This window comes from Cyprinodon tularosa, unplaced genomic scaffold (genome assembly GCF_016077235.1).
Source record: "Cyprinodon tularosa strain WSP-4 unplaced genomic scaffold, ASM1607723v1 ctg158, whole genome shotgun sequence".
NCBI lineage: Eukaryota > Metazoa > Chordata > Actinopteri > Cyprinodontiformes > Cyprinodontidae > Cyprinodon > Cyprinodon tularosa.
Window position 1 is genome coordinate 541,047 of NW_024038416.1, and position 19,557 is coordinate 560,603.

The 19,557-nt window shown below is 38.5% G+C and overlaps 1 protein-coding gene across 2 annotated transcripts in view; it reads left to right on the top strand.

Moving 5' to 3' along the window:
- The first annotated feature begins 3,592 nt into the window (after positions 1-3,592).
- Positions 3,593-19,557, top strand: part of osbpl6 (oxysterol binding protein-like 6) — a 65,770-nt gene continuing 49,805 nt past the window's right edge. For both annotated transcript variants that reach the window (XM_038280209.1, XM_038280210.1), the window contains exons 1-2: positions 3,593-3,896; positions 17,923-18,166. In XM_038280209.1, the coding sequence (XP_038136137.1) occupies positions 18,020-18,166 (147 nt within the window). In that variant the 5' untranslated portion in view covers positions 3,593-3,896; positions 17,923-18,019. The remainder of the gene's footprint in view (positions 3,897-17,922; positions 18,167-19,557) is intronic.

Consider the following 19,557-nt stretch of genomic DNA (forward strand, 5'->3'; position numbering starts at 1 on the left):
CTTTGTAGATATATCTCTTTTTTACAACACAAAATATAGAGGTAACAAATCCAGCATTCATAAACTGTGAATGTTAACAACTATTTGACGATATTAAATTCCTTGACACTTGAAATAAAACACACTGAAGGAAAGATTAAGTTTAGAAAACAAATCCTATTAAGTTCTGTGTAAAAACTACATTATAAATAAAATTACTTTGAATTTGAATTGAAATTAAAAATAACCATAAAAGCTTATCCCATGAATGATATATTTCTATAATATTGAATGTAAAAAAAAATAGAAAAAAAGAAGCATTTATATCACAAATAAAATCTCTTAGGATAAAAAAAAGGGCTTTTGTGTAGCTAAATGTAACATAAATGATAAAGAAATGCTAAAAACAATTAAATTTGAACAGTTTGAAAACTGATGATATGAGTAAAATCCATCTTAATTCCACAGGTTGGGTATAACAAGTAATTCTGAGTTTTGGAGGTGTTACATATGAAATATTAAAGATCAGAAGTTCAGACTTGCAAATGAAAGGCACTATTTAATACCAGTAGGGACATCACACTAGTGCTAGCAAGCTGTTTTTTTTTTTTACCCTGAAGGACATAATCCTATTTCTACTGTCATATGGGAGTGGCAGTCTAGTGGTTAGGGTTTAGAGCTTGAAATCCTGAGGTTCGGAGTTTGAGCCCCACTCCCACAGACCGCGACTCTGGGTCCGTAAGTAAGACCCTAAATCCCACACTGCTACCCGGACGCCGTACAGTGGCAGCCCACTGCTCCCCAAGGGAAGAAAAAAAATTGGACTGATTTTTAAATATTATTTCAGTTTAATATGGGAAAAAGGTCAGAATTCTGACATTATTTCTCAGAATTCTGACTTTAATCTCAAAATTCTGACTTTTTTCCCTCAGAATTCTGACTTTAATCTCAGAATTCTGACTTTTTACTGACTTTAGTCTCAGAATTGTGGATCTTAATGTAGATGGGCACCACGAAGGAAGAGGTGTGGGAGCACTCAGCTTCACTGACAAAGATGTGAGTTGTTTTGGAGGGCCACTGTGAGATGTGAGTTTAGGAGGGCCAGTAACACATTGGTGGAAAATGATGGGATTAGGCGACTTTTTACGTGCCTGAGGGGTCCCGGTGGTGCTATTTCATTAATGGAAGAGCAGAAGGTGATTAAAACAAGAGAACTAGTTTAGTCTTTAAAACAGACATGGATACAGCTTGATGCTAACATGCAGAGGCGTGCACAGACATTTTGGCGGGCAGGTGCTCAGGAGGGGGGGAGGGCACTTTTTAGCGCACGTGTAACACTTAATTATAAAAAATAAATAAACGCATGTTGAATGAAATTTGACTTTTATTTGTAACATTCTCTAAACGTGAGTTTTCAATGGAAAAAAGTCACATCACCAACAGAACAGACTAAAGCATACTTCTTTCATCTGGCTCATCTCCCTGTTTTCCCTCACCCATCTGTTCTCCCTCATCCTGGTCTTTTTCTGTCTCTGTGTCTTCCCTGAACTCTTCCTCATCTCCTGTCCTGTTATATGTTGATGGTATAGAGCTTCCCTGCTGTGACTGGCTACAATATATTAATAATAACCATCATGACAATAATAATAATAATAATGATAATAATAATAATAATAATAATAATAATAATAATAATAATAATAATAATAATAATAATAATATTAGCTTTAACAAATATGCCACATTAGTTTAAATAATGGGCTATTAGGGCAACATGACTGGAAGTCTTGTCACGTGGATATGACTTATGGTAGCCTACAAAATAATAGCTATTTTAATACCTGCTGCACAAACCACGTAAAAATAAAATGTGAACAGCTTTTAAGATTTTTCAATATGATTAACCCTCCTTTCTTGGCATTGTGCTGCAATTACTAAATCAATATACAATTAAGACAATAAAGAGACCAAAATGTGTTAATTTATGTTGCCTAACCAAACCTATACAACAGAAAACGTTTGTCTTAACACATAGATTTGTACAGAAGAGGATTAGGGCCACTGAAAAAAAAAAAAGTTAACTGATTTTTAAATTTTATTTCAGTTTAACATAGGAAAAAAGTCAGAATTCTGACTTTTTTATTGTCAGAATTCTGAGATTAAAGTCAGAATACTGAGCAAAAAGTCAGAATTCTCAGCAAAAAGTTAGAATTATGAGAAAAAAGTTAGAATTATGAGATTAAAGTCAGCATTCTGACTTTTTTCCCATACTAAACTGAAATAAAATTTTAAAATCAGTTAACTTATTTTTTTATTTTCAGTGGCCCTAATCCTCTTCCGTAGATTTGCAATTGCAAACTCTACCAAAATTATTTGTAGCCTATGTGGTCGTCCTCACGTTATCTGTCATTGACTTGGGCTACAGTGTAAAACTTTCAGAATCAGAATCAGGTTTATTGCCATTGTTAGTGAAGGAGTTCACAAACTAGGAATTTTTTGTTGTACAATCGTGCAACATAAAACATATAATATGGAATAGGTAAATAAAATTATAAAAATATCTAAAAACTGTGGGTATACGTCATGCAATAAAATAGACTAATGTATACACTTAAGATAAAAAATATGGATACAAAATATAAAAAGTAAAATAGCATCTTACAAGGAGACAACTAGTTTATCTGGTGACCAGTCGGCAAAATGCGTGTTTGGTGCTGCTGAATGAGACATTTTAATGCTCAACAAAATGATTCTGCTTGATCTGTATATTACCTGGCTAATGGGGCACGGCAGAAGCAGCCTGTCAGCGACCGTTCCTGCTATCTGAAAACTGCTATGATGCTGCGCATCTGGCATGCCCTGCGGGCGACCGAGCGAGTTCACGTGACAAAGGAAGAGAGAGAGGCTGGTCGGGTGTGCGCAAGTAGGTCGGTCATTTCGGGGCATTGTTTCAGTCGTTTTTAATGGCTCAGGTTTTCAAAAGATAATTTCAAAACCGACCTCAGTAAAATCTTAATAATATTAATAATAATAATAAAAAAAACGAGTTTCAAAAGGGCATTTTCTTTGATAGAGGGCAAACTTCCTAGTGCTTTAGCACCACCTAGTGTCTATGTGTGCACGCCCCTGCTAACATGAATGTTAGCTGTCAGAATTCAGTCAGAATTCTGAGATTAAAGTCAGAATTCTGAGATTAAAGTCAGAATTCAGACTTTTTTCTCATAGTATACTGAAATAAAATTTAAAAATCAATCATCTACTTCCGTAGATATTACAATTTCTAAAAAGTTTCTTTCCTGACACTGAGGCAGCCATTGCCAATCAGTGTCTCTCAGTCAGTTTTATTTGGTGGCATTTTTACATTTTTGTCAAATCCTTTAACTGTTACATCTCCAAAAATATTTCCCAGAATGATTCATATTTAGCTTAATTAATTTAAAGTCAACTGTTTCAACAGTTTTACACGTCAAACTTTAGTTTTTTCCTCCCTCCCTCTAACTTGATTCAGTCCAATCCGAGTTTTTTCCGGACTCCACCTCCGTGTTTTCTCGCGGCCTCACTTCCGCCCCTCTTTGGATCCACTCCGGGCTTTTCTTCCCGCCTAAAACCGATCTTGCTGCAGGGAGGAGCGACTGGGGTGCAGCGGAGAGATGAGCTGAGCATCACAGCCCCGCATTCAAGGAAACGGACTATCACAGCACTTGTTTTCTCTCTCTATGTATTTATTTGTATAACTCCCCGCTGTGTGTTCGGTTCCGTGAAGCTCCATGAGGTGAAACATTATCTCTCAGAAAAGGAGCTCGATGTGAGCAGGTTGTCTCTGAGGAGCGGGGGATCTCTGCCCAGTCAAGGAAGACCCCCTCAATTGTTTCCTGCGCCAAGAACTGTAAAGACATGGTCATCACAGCGCATCTGTGGTAAGACAGTCTGCTTCCCTCTGATTCATAGCAGCCTTAAAACCAACACTTATGTCTTCTTAATAACAGCATTATTAGGAATGAGGATGAAGAGCTGCTGTTTTTAGAGCCCAGCTTGTCATCCTTTTTCAGTGAATCATCGAGGACCATTCCAACATCTCTCATTTAAGCAGCTGCTGGGATGCTTAAACTCCAAACATCACATTTTAACAATCTTTAAAAAAATACAAACATTAATGCTCTTTATTGGAGTAACAAAGCCCAGGACAGAGGAACTCTGACTTTGATGATGTAATGATGATGCGTCACTTATATTTTTTTTTCACCCAGTCCTGCATTTAGTTCCCCACATATCTGCCATTTAATTAATAAATATCATTATTCATCTTTTATAATAAGCATATTCACTGTGAGGCAGTTGCTTCAATGGTAGCTAATTTAAAAAAAAGTTTCAGCCCACACTATCACTCAGCCTCCTGTTTTAACTGAAGGTCAGCCAGTGACACTGCAGTTAGTCATCAACAATAGGAAAGCTTTTTGTAGTTTTTGACTAATCCCTTGAATAGCCGCTTATTCTTTCAGGTAGAATGGATTTCCTAATGTCTTGGACAACCCTACCTAAAAAATAAGCTGTTTACTGTATTATGTTTTTCAGTCATAGTGGAAGGCCAGTGCTAAGACATAGACACTAGTGTTACGTATGTATGAGTAAAAATGCCCCCATATTTGCATAAAAAACACAGTATCTATCTATCTATCTATCTATCTATCTATCTATCTATCTATCTATCTATCTATCTATCTATCTATCTATCTATCTATCTATCTATCTATCTATCTATCTATCTATCTATCTATCTATCTATCTATCTATCTATCTATCTATCTAAAGCAATAATCCTTCCTGCTGTTGTCTGTTATTGTAGATCTGTCTTTAAAAAGTAGCACAAATATGAGAAGATGTTTTTGTTTAGTTAACCAAATTGTCCATACTGTCCTGTGTCAGTCGGGGTGCTTCTCTGTTAGTCTGTAATCCATTATGGTTTTTATTTCTGACCAGGAATATTTCCCAATCTGCCAAAAAAAAAATTATTCTAAGTGAGGGATAAATTGCAGGAGTCTTTTATCGGCCATCTGACCAGCAGTGTGCAGCTCTGGCAACTCTTTAAAGGACTTTCTGATGACAGTCTGATGCCATTTTAAAAACTTTGGTACACTTTAATAATTGTCACCTCACCATGGCTATGACAACCTTATACTAAGGTTTTGGTTTTTATTTTTTGGATGTTTGTACTATTTCTGTAAATATACTATTTACGGTATTAGCCCTGCGATGGACTGGCGACCTGTCCAGGGTGTACCCCGCCTCTCGCCCATTGACAACTGGAGATAGGCACCAGCACCCCTCGAGACCCCAATTGGGACAAGCGTGTTAGATAATGGATGGATGGATACTATTTATTATTTATAAGTATAAAATCCAAAGGTTTCAGTTTGGTGATTTGCATTTCCATACTGACCATAATATCTCTTTTTCAGTCCCTTTTTATCCTGATTTGGCCCCCTTTTTTTTCCCCCAGAGATCATTGTAAATTCTTTCCACTAACGACCCAAAAAAAAAAAAAAATCTGTAAGCTTTCATCATTTCATCTTCCCCTTTTTTTTGCCGAATTTTCAGCATTTTCATACAAATTCTGACACTTTTCCCTTGTTTTCCTTTAATGTAAAGTTTTAACCTCAGTGGCATATTTAAGGATTAACAATAACTTGTGATAATCACGCGATATGGTCTGCAGAGTCACTGGACACAAACACAGATGCATATTTATGGTTTAAACAGACTTCATGATTTCATGTATTATTTATTGTCTTAATTTATAAACCAGTTCCTTCATGAACGATCTCATGTAACAAAAACCTTGAGCAGAGATGCGTAAATTGTTCTCGGCCTTGTGCCGCATCACAACTCTAAATGAGGATCACTAGGGATTGGCAGTTATGATATCCTTTTATATAGAAAAATTATACATTTTTATAAAAATTGTAATTTATTGTGTTTAAAAGAAACCTTTACCACACATAACTGTTTGAGACTTAAACCACTTCACCATGGCGACTCTAAAAATCTATTTTTTACATGCTGTGTTGCAGTAAAGTTGTGCTACTTATGTAAGTGAAAACCCCAAAGTGACCTGCTTAATAAAGAGTATGCCATGTTTTTAGGCGCTCTATATGTGCTTGTTGAATTCTAACCATATGCAGTCACAGATGTGACAACAAGAAAAACACAAGCCTTTAAAAAGCAAGACGGGGAATTAATTTGGAGTAGAAGTAACTTAAGGTCAAGATAAGAGAAAGCAAGGAGGCACACAGGAAGATGATGGAAAACAAGCTCCAGCTGAACAATATCAGAGATGTGTGGTCAGGCTTCAAGCAGATGGATGATCAGATAGATGGAAGTCTGTACAGAGCCAATGAACTGAACACATTCTTCAACAGATTCAGTTCAGGAACAAGCTCAGTTTCCTGCTCTCCTGCCCACAGTCACATGGACATCCTGCCTTACTTTGCCATTGATTCTCTTGCTTCTATGAGTTTGTTATCCGCCAAATCAGAAGATGGTGCTGCTCCCTCCGCCTTTCACCTGTCTGTCTCTAGAAGTCAAGTGAAGGGACATCTGGAGAGACTGAATCACAATTAGTCACCAGGTCCTGATGATGTGAGCCCCAGAGTCATGAAGGCCTGTGCAGAGAAGCTCTGTGGGATTCTACAGTACCTCTTCACCTCTAGCCTGACCCTGGAGACAGTTCCAGTGATGTGGAAGACCTCCTGCATGTTCAGCCAACAGTCCTCAGTGACTATAGACCTGTTGCCCTGACATCACATTCTATTGGTTCACCTCAGAAAACAAACAAACAGCTATCAGGACCCCCTGCAGTTTGCTTATTGCCATGGAGCTGGAGTTAGTTATGCCATCATACACCTGCTTCAACAAACCCACTGTCATATAGACAAGGCAGACAGTACTGTGTGGATCATGTTCTTTGGTTTCTCCAGTGCATTTAACACAATTCAGCCAGGCTTACTTTGTGAGAAACTTCAGAAGACTCAGGGGAAGGCTTCAACAATTGCCTGAATCAGACTACCTGACAAACAGAGCACAGTTTGTTAGACTGAAGGGTCAGTTTCTAATCAAGTAGTCAGCAGCACAGGAGCACCACAGGGGACAGTACTCTATCCATTCCTTTACTCCGTAGACCTCTGACCTCCAGTACCAGATTTGTCATCTGCAGATATAATCGGATGACTCTGCAGCCATTGGGTGCATCAAAGATGGACAAGAAGCTGAGTACAGGAAGCTGGTGAACTGCTTTTTTAAATGGTGTGGAAACAATAATCTGATCCTAAATTTGTAGATTTCAGAAGAAAGAGGAATAAGTTTAATCCTTTTAACATCAAAGGAGAAGTGGAGGTAGTGGAGGAGTGTATATATCTTGGTGTTTATCTAGTAGCACAGCTATCAACACCTACAACACCTGTTTAAAGAACATATGAGTTACTGCAACATTTAACTTCCCTTTGAGATTAATAAAGTTTTTTTTTAATTAAATTAAATGTGTTGCCAGGCGATGATATTGAGGCTAATATTAAGCTTAAAACGTTTTTATTATAATTGTTATGATGATGATGGGAAACAAAACCTGTGATTGTTCCTACTATAGTTTCCAACAGTATCACAACTGCATGTTTCCCTGGTGCCTTTACTTTCCACTTTTTATTTTTTTTATTTTTTGCAATCTAATTACCGGCCCTCAGGAACTGGAATAGCCCACCCCTGCTATTGATGGTACAGGAACTTGTAAAGAAAACTGTATTACACCCCGGTCTAGCGAGTGGCAGTGATAGACCAAAAGCAGCTGTAATTGCATCAACAATAGACTTCTTTAAATATATCTGAGCAATTAAACTTTATTTGATATTTTAGTTTCACACTGCTATATTCTTGCTTAATAACATATTTTTGTCACATAAACTGTAATATATGAAACCTTAATCACAGATTCATTGCTTTCATCCACTGCTGTGCTTCTATTTAAACTCTTTGCCTTTAATCCATGTTGGAGATTGGCCTGTTTTTCCAGTGTAGTCCTGTTTCTCTGACTGTGACTGGCTGGATGTGCTCTCTTCATCCTCTGACATGGGAGTTGGCTCGGAGCTCGTCTGCCTGGCTGTGTGTTTTCTGGACGGGGCCGCCTTTTACAGCTGCTTTTTGTATCACTGCTTCTGTCTCCTTGAACCCCAGTCGGCCTCGGCAGATGGCCGCTCACACTGAGCCTGGTTCTGTTGGTGTCATGATTGGTTTAAGCGTTCTGACCCACATGCAGAGAACCACTCAGAGACCAAGGAAAAAGGTTAAACAGGTTTATTCAATGTTGATGAAATACAGAAGTTGGATCAGGAACTCAGTGGACTGGTGAACCGGAACTGGAAAGTCTGAAGGGGAGATCACAGTGATCACACTGCAAAAAATATAAATCTCAATAAGTTATTTTTTCTTAAAATAAGTGTGTTTTTTCTTGATTTGAGGAGGTAAGTAAGACACTTTGCCAATGGAACAAGACAATTTCCTTTTAAAATAAGAAAAAACTATTTTATCGTCTTATTTCAAGTAAATATTATCTAACTATCTTATTTTAAGAGTGAAAATACTCATTCCATTGGCAAATCATCTTATTTACCTGCTCAAATTAAGGCTAAATATACTTAATTTAAGCCATTTTTTACTTATTTCTGGATTGTTTTTGCAGTGCAGTTCAGGGACCGTAGGAAATTTGACTGAGGCTTGAATATTACTGGATAGGGACTCAGGTTTGAGGGGGCTCTTGTCAAATCCTTGAAACCAGCTTGTGGGGGTTAATCCAGAGAAGAGGGAACTCGTTGGAGGGCGGACAGATAGACAAGCGTTGGACCCAGAGGAGTAAAGTAGTGGACTGTCACTTGGATTTCCGATGAGGACTTGAACGGATCATATGGAGGTTTCCCCGTGCTCAGTGTGTACTCAGTTAATCCTTCCATGGGGAGAAGGTCCAGGTTTCCAGTTACTCAGGAAGGCTTCCTTCCAAAGAGCAAAGACAAAAACTAGACAAGACTCAGAGAAACAAAGCTTAGGTTAGACTCTGCTAATCTCAGCTTGGCTAGAGTACCCAAAACTGGCAAACACTCTGGCGTCGAGGTAGTGACAGCCCACTGCTCAAATACTCCTCCAGTAATGATCCAACGAGCCGCAGGTGTTTTTCTCCCTCCACCACCTGGTGGAGGGAGAAAAACACACAAACTGGATTCCTAACAGCTCGAGATTTTCCTCTCCACTGTCGCTGCAAGCATGCTTAGTTAGTGATAGCATCCGAGTCCATGAGTCGATGGAATCAACTGGTTTTCCTTAGATAGAAAACTTTTAATCAATTTGACTGTATGATCTGGTGAACTGTAAAGTGCCTTGATATGACTTGTGTTGTGAATTGGCGTTATACAAATAAACTGAGTTGAACTGAATTGAACCCACCCATCAACCATCCAAGGGATATCGGAAAGTTTAAAACAAGGACTGTTTGCTGGCCCCAGAAATGGGAAAGCACTTGAGTAAAAGTGCAGAAGGCTTTATTAATTCTTGGTGTTGGCAGCTGAAAGTCATTGCAATGGAAAAAGTGCCACAGTCTTCTTTCAGCCAGCTGTCTTGCAGAACACAACAATAAGTAAGTTGGAGCTGTTTCTTCAGCTCTTCCTCATTCAACTGGTTTTAAGAAACGGTGTGAAAAGGGACTGATGGTCAGTATGAAACATACAATAAAAGATAAATAATTCTTGTTGCCCAAACAGTAGGAAAATATAAAATAAAATAATAAAATTGTGAACGGACGATTACCCTTTTAAGGAAATGTAGATAGCCTAGTTTGCATTTAATCACTCTGGGATAGTCTACAATAATTCTATAAAATCTTTAACATCCTTTTGTAATATTTTTTATGGGAATAAAGGAAGCAGTAGCTTAGGAGCCTTCTAATGTTTTATGCTTAGGTCTAACTTCATGATGCATGTGTGCAGCCCGGGACAAACAGGGTCTGTCCAGCTGTTGTTAAAAAATAAAAGGCGATGTCTAGTGCAAAGAGATGCACTGCTGACTGCTTGGAAATGTCACTCAAGATCTACTTCCATTTAGTCTAATATCGTACACTTAGGTAAAAGGTCAGAACCAATTGATTTGCATTATCGCCCAGTTGTAATTCAGACAGGGCTCGTCTTTTAAGACCCTGTAATATAATATAAGGACACGAGGCTGCTTTTGTTGGCCCACTTTAATTATGCAACAGAGTGTGGGATCAGCAAACTTGTTTCACTTTGGAGTCTGTTCAATACTGCCAGGTTGTGTTTCTTGTGTGTGGTGAAAACACGAGGATGGCCGTCGTTCTACTCCCATTACAGCATAGTTACCCCTCAGCTTTATCGTATTACATGTTAATAATGAGTAATGCCGCCAGCTTTCATGTTGTATGTCAGCACCGGCAGATGTGTGATAGAGAGAGTCGCCTAATTGGTTAACATCTTCAATGATTTATTTTGGAGTTCATCAATAAAAATGATGATGATGCTTTTTCTTTGGATCTTAACTGTTAACCTCCTTCATCATTAACCTTAGTTTACACTTTGGAGAGCAGAAATGCAAGTCTGTCTATATGCAGTGTGGTAACACCCTAATGTCTCTGTCTTACGTCAAACCATCTCACTTTATTTTTATATTAATTGTGTTCATCATTTACTTTTAGTGTAAGTGTGAGAGCGTAAAAGTGTAAGTTGTTTTGTTTTCTCTGGGCGCTTGCTGCTATTTCAGTGATTGACTAAAACCAAACTTTGTATGGCGGGCATAGGTATTGCTTTTTCCAATTAGCTCAGAAGGTTCTGCTAAATGATCCTCACAGATTATTAATCTGCTAAACCTGAGTGCTGTACATTATCTGCCTGCTTTGCCAGATTACAGAACAACGCTATCAATATCGGACACTGATATCGGCAAAAAAACGTCCTATCCTACACACTGTATGTAAATACTTGCTTTCCACTGTGCTTCACATTGCAAGACAGGATCTGATATGTCAATTTCTTTAATGATGTATAGATTCTTTGTCATTAGATTCACTCAGACACGCCCGCCGCCCGCTTAATTAGGTACAGTCTGGAATATCCAGCAGTCCTCCTTGTACTAGTTGCACCAAAGGAGTTAGAGCAACCCCCCCACCAACCAATACAGCATGTCAATGGTTTTTTCTTCTTTTCCCTTAAAGCTTTTTTCTGACTCAATGTATATATGTCAATCTCTTGATGTATTACAAAACTACTTTTGCAAGATGGCTAATTTGTTTTAAAATACTCCACTTCCTCACTGTCTCTCAGGAAGTCTTGCTCCACTAACATGGGGGTGAAGTCATAGATAAACACTATTAGTACCAGTTGAATAATTATCATATCCATCCTGCTTCCTTTGCAAGGCGCTGCTACATTACATTAAGTAATTAGATTGAATTTGAGCCCGGTCAAAACTTTAGATGCCGGGAAAATACATGGATGCTCATTTCTTGTGGTAGAAGATCAGTTTCTTTGGACATTTTTACCTATGAAATCTTATTGCAACCTTTAGGAGCTTGGAAAATGCAAACACAGGGAATTACCGCCTCATTCTCCTGGATGCTGTCGCTACTGTTGCTTTGCACATGCGAAGTATCCTCATGTTGTAACTTGATCTTAAAGCTACAACAGATAATTTGCATTTAACCCAAATCCGGCTCATGAAACGATTTTAAGCAGTAAAGGGTTTGTTGGTTGAAAGCTTTTCACATGCACCCGAGACTGTTAATGCCTTTTATAGACGGATTGGCCATTATTCTTAACACATTGGGAAACATCTCTTGCAACAAGCAAATGCACGCCCATCATCATGTAGATAAAAAGTATTGATTGGAGAGGTAACATGGGCATTAAATGAAGTAAAGGACGACTCCACACAAAGCCTTTAAAAACATTTAAGGATAAATATCAGTGAATGCAGGCAAAATCATTGTTAAGAAAAAAAAAAACAAAGTAAAAACAATGTTTTGACTACTGTAAGTGTTTTAGCAGTGCTGACTGATGTAACCTGTCCTGTCTGTCTTCTGAGTGGACCATATTCATGGGCGCTGGAATTAGAGCAATGAGCTTATGACTCATTAGGTCCTGATCGAACCCTTCTCGGCACCAGCATAACTTTGAAAGGATGGAGCAGCTTTGCTGGCTACTGGAACAGAAGTAAAACTGGCTCCCTGTCAGAGTTTCTGCTTTGGGTATTGGACGTTATGGTAACAGTGATTAAAGTCTAATATATTCTATTTCTGAATCTAAAATGGCTCAAAAGTACAGGGTTTTGTAAAGGTCTCCTTTCCCTTGAACTTTGTCCCAATTTTTTTTACATTTGTTTTCATGGTTAGTAGCTTTTTTGGGATACAACATGAAGATACAATTGGAAATTTGTATTAAATTTCTTTGCAAAACCACCCTAGTAGGTTTGGATGAGAAAAGTCTTTGGATTTCATCTTTCAATTCTTCCAACAGATCCTCAAATTGTGTTTTGGTCTGGACTTTGACTTTGCCGTTCTAACAATTCAATATGCTTTGATCATGGACTACCATTGCATGGTAGCTCTGGGTCGGTGTTATAGACCCTTCCTGCAAAAAAAGGCGAACTTCCAGACCAGCATTAAGGGCTTTGCAGCCTCTAAGGGGTTTTCCTCTGCTTTTACCCCCATCTACAGGTGCTGGTCATAAAATTAGAATATCATGAAAAAGTAGATTGATTTCAGTAATTCCATTTAAAAAGTGAAACTTGTATATTATATTCATACATTACATACAAACTCATATATTTCAGATGTTTATTTTGTTTAATTTTGATGATTACAAATGACAACAAATGAAAATCTCAAATTCATCATATCAGAAAATTAGAATATTGTGAAAAGGTTCAAAATTGATGGCCCCTGGTGCCACACTCTAATCAGCTAATTAACTCAAACCACCTGCAAAAGCCTTTAAATGGTCTTTCAGTCTAGTTCTATAGGCTACACAATCATGGGGAAGACTGCTGACTTGACAGTTGTCCAAAAGACGACCATCGACACCTTGCACAAGGAGGGCAAGACACAAAAGGTCATCGCTAAAGAGGCTGGCTGTTCACAGAGCTCAGTGTCCAAGCACATTAATAGAGAGGCGAAGGGAAGGAAAAGATGTGGTCGAAAAAAGTGTACAAGCAAGAGAGATAACCGCACCCTGGAGAGGATTGTGAAACAAAACCCATTCAAAAATGTGGGGGAGATTCACAAAGAGTGGACTGCAGCTGGAGTGAGTGCTTCAAGAACCACCACACACAGACGTATGAAAGACATGGGTTTCTGCTGTCGCATTCCTTGTGTCAAGCCACTCTTGAACCACAGACAGCGTCAGAAGCGTCTTGCCTGGGCTAAAGAGAAACAGGACTGGACTGCTGGTGAGTGGTCCAAAGTCATGTTCTCTGATGAAAGTAAATTTTGCATTTCCTTTGGAAATCAAGGTCCCAGAGTCTGGAGGAAAAGAAGAGAGGCACTTCATCCACGTTGCTTGAAGTCCAGTGTAAAGTTTCCACAGTCAGTGATGGTTTGGGGTGCCATGTCATCTGCTGGTGTTGGTCCATTGTGTTTTCTGAGGTCCAGGGTCAACGCAGCCACATACCAGGAAGTTTTAGAGCACTTCATGCTTCCTGCAGCTGACCAACTTTTTGGAGATGCAGATTTCATTTTCCAACAGGACTTGGCACCTGCACACAGTGCCAAAGCTACCAGTACCTGGTTGAAGGACCATGGTATCCCTGTTCTTAATTGGCCAGCAAACTCTCCTGACCTTAACCCCATAGAAAATCTATGGGGTATTGTGAAGAAGAAGATGCAATACACCAGACCCAACAATTCAGAAGAGCTAAAAGCCACTATTAGAGCAACCTGGGCTATCATAACACCTGAGCAGTGCCACAGACTGATCGACTCCATGCCACGCCGCATTGCTGCAGTAATACAGGCCAAAGGAGGCCCAACTAAATACTGAGTGCTGTACATGCTCATACTTTTCATGTTCATACTTTTCAGTTGGCCAACATTTCTATAAATCCTTTGTTTTTATTGGTCTTCAGTAATATTCTAATTTTCTGATATGATGAATTTGAGATTTTCATTTGTTGTCATTTGTAATCATCAAAATTAAACAAAATAAACATCTGAAATATATGAGTTTGTATGTAATGTATGAATATAATATACAAGTTTCACTTTTTAAATGGAATTACTGAAATCAATCTACTTTTTCATGATATTCTAATTTTATGACCAGCACCTGTATCTTTCCCAGATCAGCAGAACAGTATCTCTACATGATTCAGACTTGTGTTCAGGGTTATGTACAATTTTAGTTTCCCAGTGCACAAGATGCTCGCAAACCAAAATGGGACTTCTGCTATCTTTCTTGAACAAGTAGCTTAATTATTAGATCCCTTCAGTGTTTAGTGTGGCGGTGGGCTTTATTTTAGGGTAAAAATGCAAAAAGTCTGAATGCAAATGCAAGCTGGAGTTTTTTTTTTTCCTGTTTGTGTAACTTGTTTCAAGGGTTTCAACAAAAATGAAACAGATTAGATGAGTTTTTAAATATTACTTTAATTTACCACTAAGAAAGCTAAAAATCAGTGTACTGTAGGTGTAACGTGTACTTATGGAGGGATGCGGGTCCAGGAATTTGTGGTAGTTAGGCTTTAAATAACTAAGGGAGTCCAAAGGTGCATATGAGGGGTGGTTCACAATGTGTGCAAAAGTTTCAAAGAACTCTTCTCTTTCCACTTCTCAGTTATGCATTTATGTGTTTCAGGTTATCACATAAAATGTTGATCAAATAGTCCTTAACTTTCAATTTTTTTTTGTCTTTTTGCATTTGTTGTTATGAAGAGAGCTCACATTTTATTTTAGAGATGTTCTGTAAAGATGAAAAACTGAAGTGAGAAAGTACAGCCCCATTGGATTTTTGTGTGTTTTTGCTTCACTGCTGCTTCCCATTTACTTCATATCCACTTTTGTTTTTCACTTCCTGAAAGGTGTGTTTCTGTAACTTAAATGTGAACAAATCTGACCGACAACCCTGACAGTTTTCCCTTGCACGCCATGGCTCCCGCTGTCTGGATTAATATTGTATGGGAATAGTGAAATTTACATTTAAAGCACACATCACCTCTGCTTCTCACTGGGTCAAGGAGAGCGGATGTGTTAAATAGGCTAAGTGCGACACACAGTGTGAACAGACTTAGCGCCTTGTCTCACTGTAGCTTACATCCTGGTTGGCTTAAGGACGAGGCAGAGAGGGGATGATGACGCTATCCAAGGATCTGAATTATAGATTATGCTGCGTGAAAAAGCTGCATGGCTGCTGGTGAGCATGCTCAGTGCTGCTGAGTGGACTCTGGGGAGTTTCCTTACACATGGGAGAGTCTAACCAAAACATCCTGCAGTTAAAACCACAGGGTGCTCTCACGCCGTGTGCAGCAGCATCTATTGATGCTGCAGGAAAAAGCACAAAGTATTTAAGCATTACTTATAATATGCAGCCAGTGGGACCAGTCTGAGGTCAGCTTGATGTGAGATTTTCATTTCTTATCAGTGGCGTGCTTCACTAATCTTTCGTTCAGAAATCGAAGCTCAAAGGAATATTTTCTGTGTGAAGAGAAGGGATGCATCAAGTGTGCACTTTCTGTCGTTTAATAGATTTATGCAGAGTTACAGAAAGTTTAGGCAATTACCCAGCAGCGCTGCAGGCAGTGTGATAGATGTCAGCATGCGCCATGACTAATGATGAAAAGCAGCCCTCCCTGCTGCTACCAGAGCCGCTGTTTAACCACATGTTTGGAAATTAATCGACACATTTATTCCACTGATTGCCTCATATTTACCTTCACAAGATTGTAAAGTTATGGTGTTTGGGGGAACTTATCCTTTAAGCACTTTGTTAAAAGTCTTTATCTGTTCAGTGCCTTTGCTTTAATAGTTTAATCTAAGTCGAACTTTTTTTTTATTTATCCATTAAAATGATCTTAAAACTTAAAATAAATCCTACTAACTAGCATTAGACGACATGGTCAGCATTTCGGTCGATACGATAGAATTGATATGAACAAAAGGAAATTTCCCAAAATCCTGCAAAAACATATTTAACTTCTCCAGTATAACATTTTAGAAATATTTGTTTTAAAAACAAAACCAATAAAACTAAACTGAATCAGTGAGTAACAAACACTGTAATCGTGGACTTTATTGAACTATTAGAAATATATTACTGCTATTGAACAAAGGGATATTGTTTAAATGTTAAATGCTCGACCATCTCTGACTGTTTATCTTGACTTTATAGGAAATTAATAGGTCAGACTGTGAATGTTGAACATTACTTGATGTTTTTGGTGCAATCATGTAAAATATGCAGGATAAATAGGGTTGATACTCATATTACTCACATTAACCCTCTCAGGCTCAAATTAAGTTGTAGTTGATATTTGGAGAAAATGATCATATGGAGTACGGTAGTAATATACAATTCAGACTTTTTTTGAGAAAGACCTTCACATGCAATGAATTCTGGGATGTTGCAGATTTGCAACAGTGGCCCGGAGTGGTAAATTAACACTGAAGACTAAATCTGATATGAACGTTAACTTTATTTAAATGTCACAAACAAAAAATTAACAAAACAAAATTTGGGGAAAAAAAGTTCTCTCACAAAATTAGAGACAACTTTTTCTCAAACTTTTTTTCCACCGACATCTCCAAACCTCTTGAGAAGGCCGTTTCTGTTGAACTGTTGCTCAAAATATAGGCAAACTAGTAGATATTTGCATCCATTGGTATCTGTTTGGCCACACGTTGCGAATCCACAACATTGAAATGGAGATGCCTCTGGTGAAAAACCCAGAGGAGATAAAATCTACTAATTGGCATGTGTGATATCTATACACATTCATGATTCATCTTATGTAGTATTGATTTCAAAATAATGGAAATTGGTAGCAATACTTACATGTAATTGGTGCTTAGAAAATCTGTTTCAGTGACACCAAGGACATGTTGAAAGTGAGTCAGCAGTGCTATCTGGTGAGCTGGAGAGAAACTGTTTGTTGCAAATGCACAACTAAGTCCTTCTCTTGTACTTCTGAGTAACAAAAGCTCTTAAAATATGGATGTGGAGTAATTAGCTAAGTGGCATTTAGCTGTTGCAAATCTGCAACATCTGCCTGAAGAGGGTTAATATATAAACTTTTGTGAGAAATTGTCACTATTGTGAATGGTGCATTTCAGAACTAAAGTTGAACTGAACAACATTATAAAATGGAACAAATTAGTTTAATTGTTTTGTAGATATTTCAACTTTTTCAACTTTTTGAGTTCATATCTTTGTTCAGTGTGTGCTAAGAATCAGAATTAGAATCAAGTTTATTGCCAAGTAGGTTTGCACTTACAAGGAATTTGACTTGCTGTTGATGGTGCAGACAATTTAGATATATATATATATATATATATACGGAATACAGGCTCTAGAGTTATAATCAAATATAAAACATACAATTTACTACATACATTATATAGTATACAGCTATGTACTATATACACAGTAGGCTGTGCGTTAATGTAATGCAGGAGTTCTGGAGATGCTACGTTGGTGTAAATGATCCTTAGTGACATTAATAAGACAATGAAAGCTTATTCAGTTACTTTGGTTTTAAGGAAATTCTTTAAACCTCACAAACTGCTGAGTCAGTCAGCTCGGTGGTTTCTCAGATAATCGCTCTGAATTAAGGCTATCAGAGAAGATCGGATGTTCTGATTGCTGTCTGAAATAAAATTGAGCGGATTCTGTCTGTGACTTCCTGACCCTTGTGTTTCAGATGAGCGGCAGGCTGTGTGTGTGAGGAAGTCTCAGAGGATGTTCCCGATCTGTGGGCCCCAGTGCTGAAGCTCTGCAGGGCTGACTGTTGGGCCACCATGTCTCAGCACCATCAATACCAGCGAGGCCTTCACGGCCGCACCATGAGCTCCGAGGACAGGAGCTTCACACCGGTGAACAGGACCGCCGCGCCGGTTCAGAAGAGCGCTTCTTCTTCCTCTTCCTCCCAGCGAGACAGCCGGCAGGTAATAAGCTTCTAACTCTCTGAGTAGTTCATTCGACCCGCAGATTTATGACATGGCTGCAGCTGAAGCCGCGATTGAAAAATCATAAGTTATCATAGTTTAGATTGCTGACTGATCCAGGAGAACTAGGTCAATAGAGGTTATAGGAATAGTTACCCATAAAGTAGGCCTAAAACAAGCTGAAAGTCACTCTATAGGTATTGATATTCTTCTCTTTTTTCTCATTTTGAAGGTTAAACGCCAAAACTCTTTTTAGAGTAGTGTTTAAATATGAAGAAAAAAAAAAGAGTGGTATAGAGCTAAAAGATTTAATCAATTGGGATAAGGGCTGGGCAATATGCACTTATAATTTACTCACAATATTGGTTGATATTGTGATTACGAAACCCTCTAAGAAAGAAAAACAACACCTCCTCACAGTTGTGATATTTATCGTGATAGCGATAAACATTATGATTACTGCCCAACTCTTATTGCAATTAATTATTTATTGAAATTGACAGTTTAGTATCTAAAGAAACTTTACCTTGGATGTAAAGACTCAAGTACAGTAAAATCTGTCCAAAAGTATATAAATTTTGCATTTAAGACAAAAAAAAAGAAAACATTCTTCATCTGAAAATGGGAAAGTGTTGGGCTTGTTGGTTAGAGCAGTGTGCTTGTGCTCTCACGAAGTGGCAGGTACCTGGTTCGAATCCCACTGCCTCCATTCTAGGTTCCTGAACAAGACCCTTATAACCTGACTCCGCAAAATGGATTTGCTCCGCATATCCATCTGGAAACCTTCCGTTGAAGTAATTTTGGGAAGGGGCGAAAATACTGGTTAGCTGATTGGCCTATGTTGGTGATAGACGGGCCAAATAAACCAATCAGATCAAGGAAGCAGAGCGACGACGAAGAGGAGCCAATTGATAGATCAAACTCTTGCCGAAACCAGTCGGGAGAAGAGCAAAACATCTTTTCCTCTGAGAAAAGCCTCCAGAGCAGTGTTTTGCTCTTCTTTCAGTGAAGAAATACTCTGTAATTTCGATAAAACTTGCTCGATAGCCACGCTAACGCTAGTTTCATCGGCTGAAGCCTCCATGTTCTTTAGACTGAACTGTCGCTCTGCTCGTTGCGTCACACCTCAACCCGCCTCAAAGCCAACGCTGATTGGACGTTCGTTTGGTGAACTGCTCCAAATTTTCTTTAACGGAGAGTAGCCAGACTGATTAGCGATTTAAACCTCGAAAGTTCGCGAGATCAGGATGGTCTCACGAGGCTAAGACCCTTAACCCTCTATTGCTCCTCGGGTGCTGCACAGTGGCAGCCCACTGCTCCCCAATAAAATAAAGTTAAATTATTATTAAATAAGCTCCATCCAAAGCTCCTGTAGGGCCTCAGTTTTACCT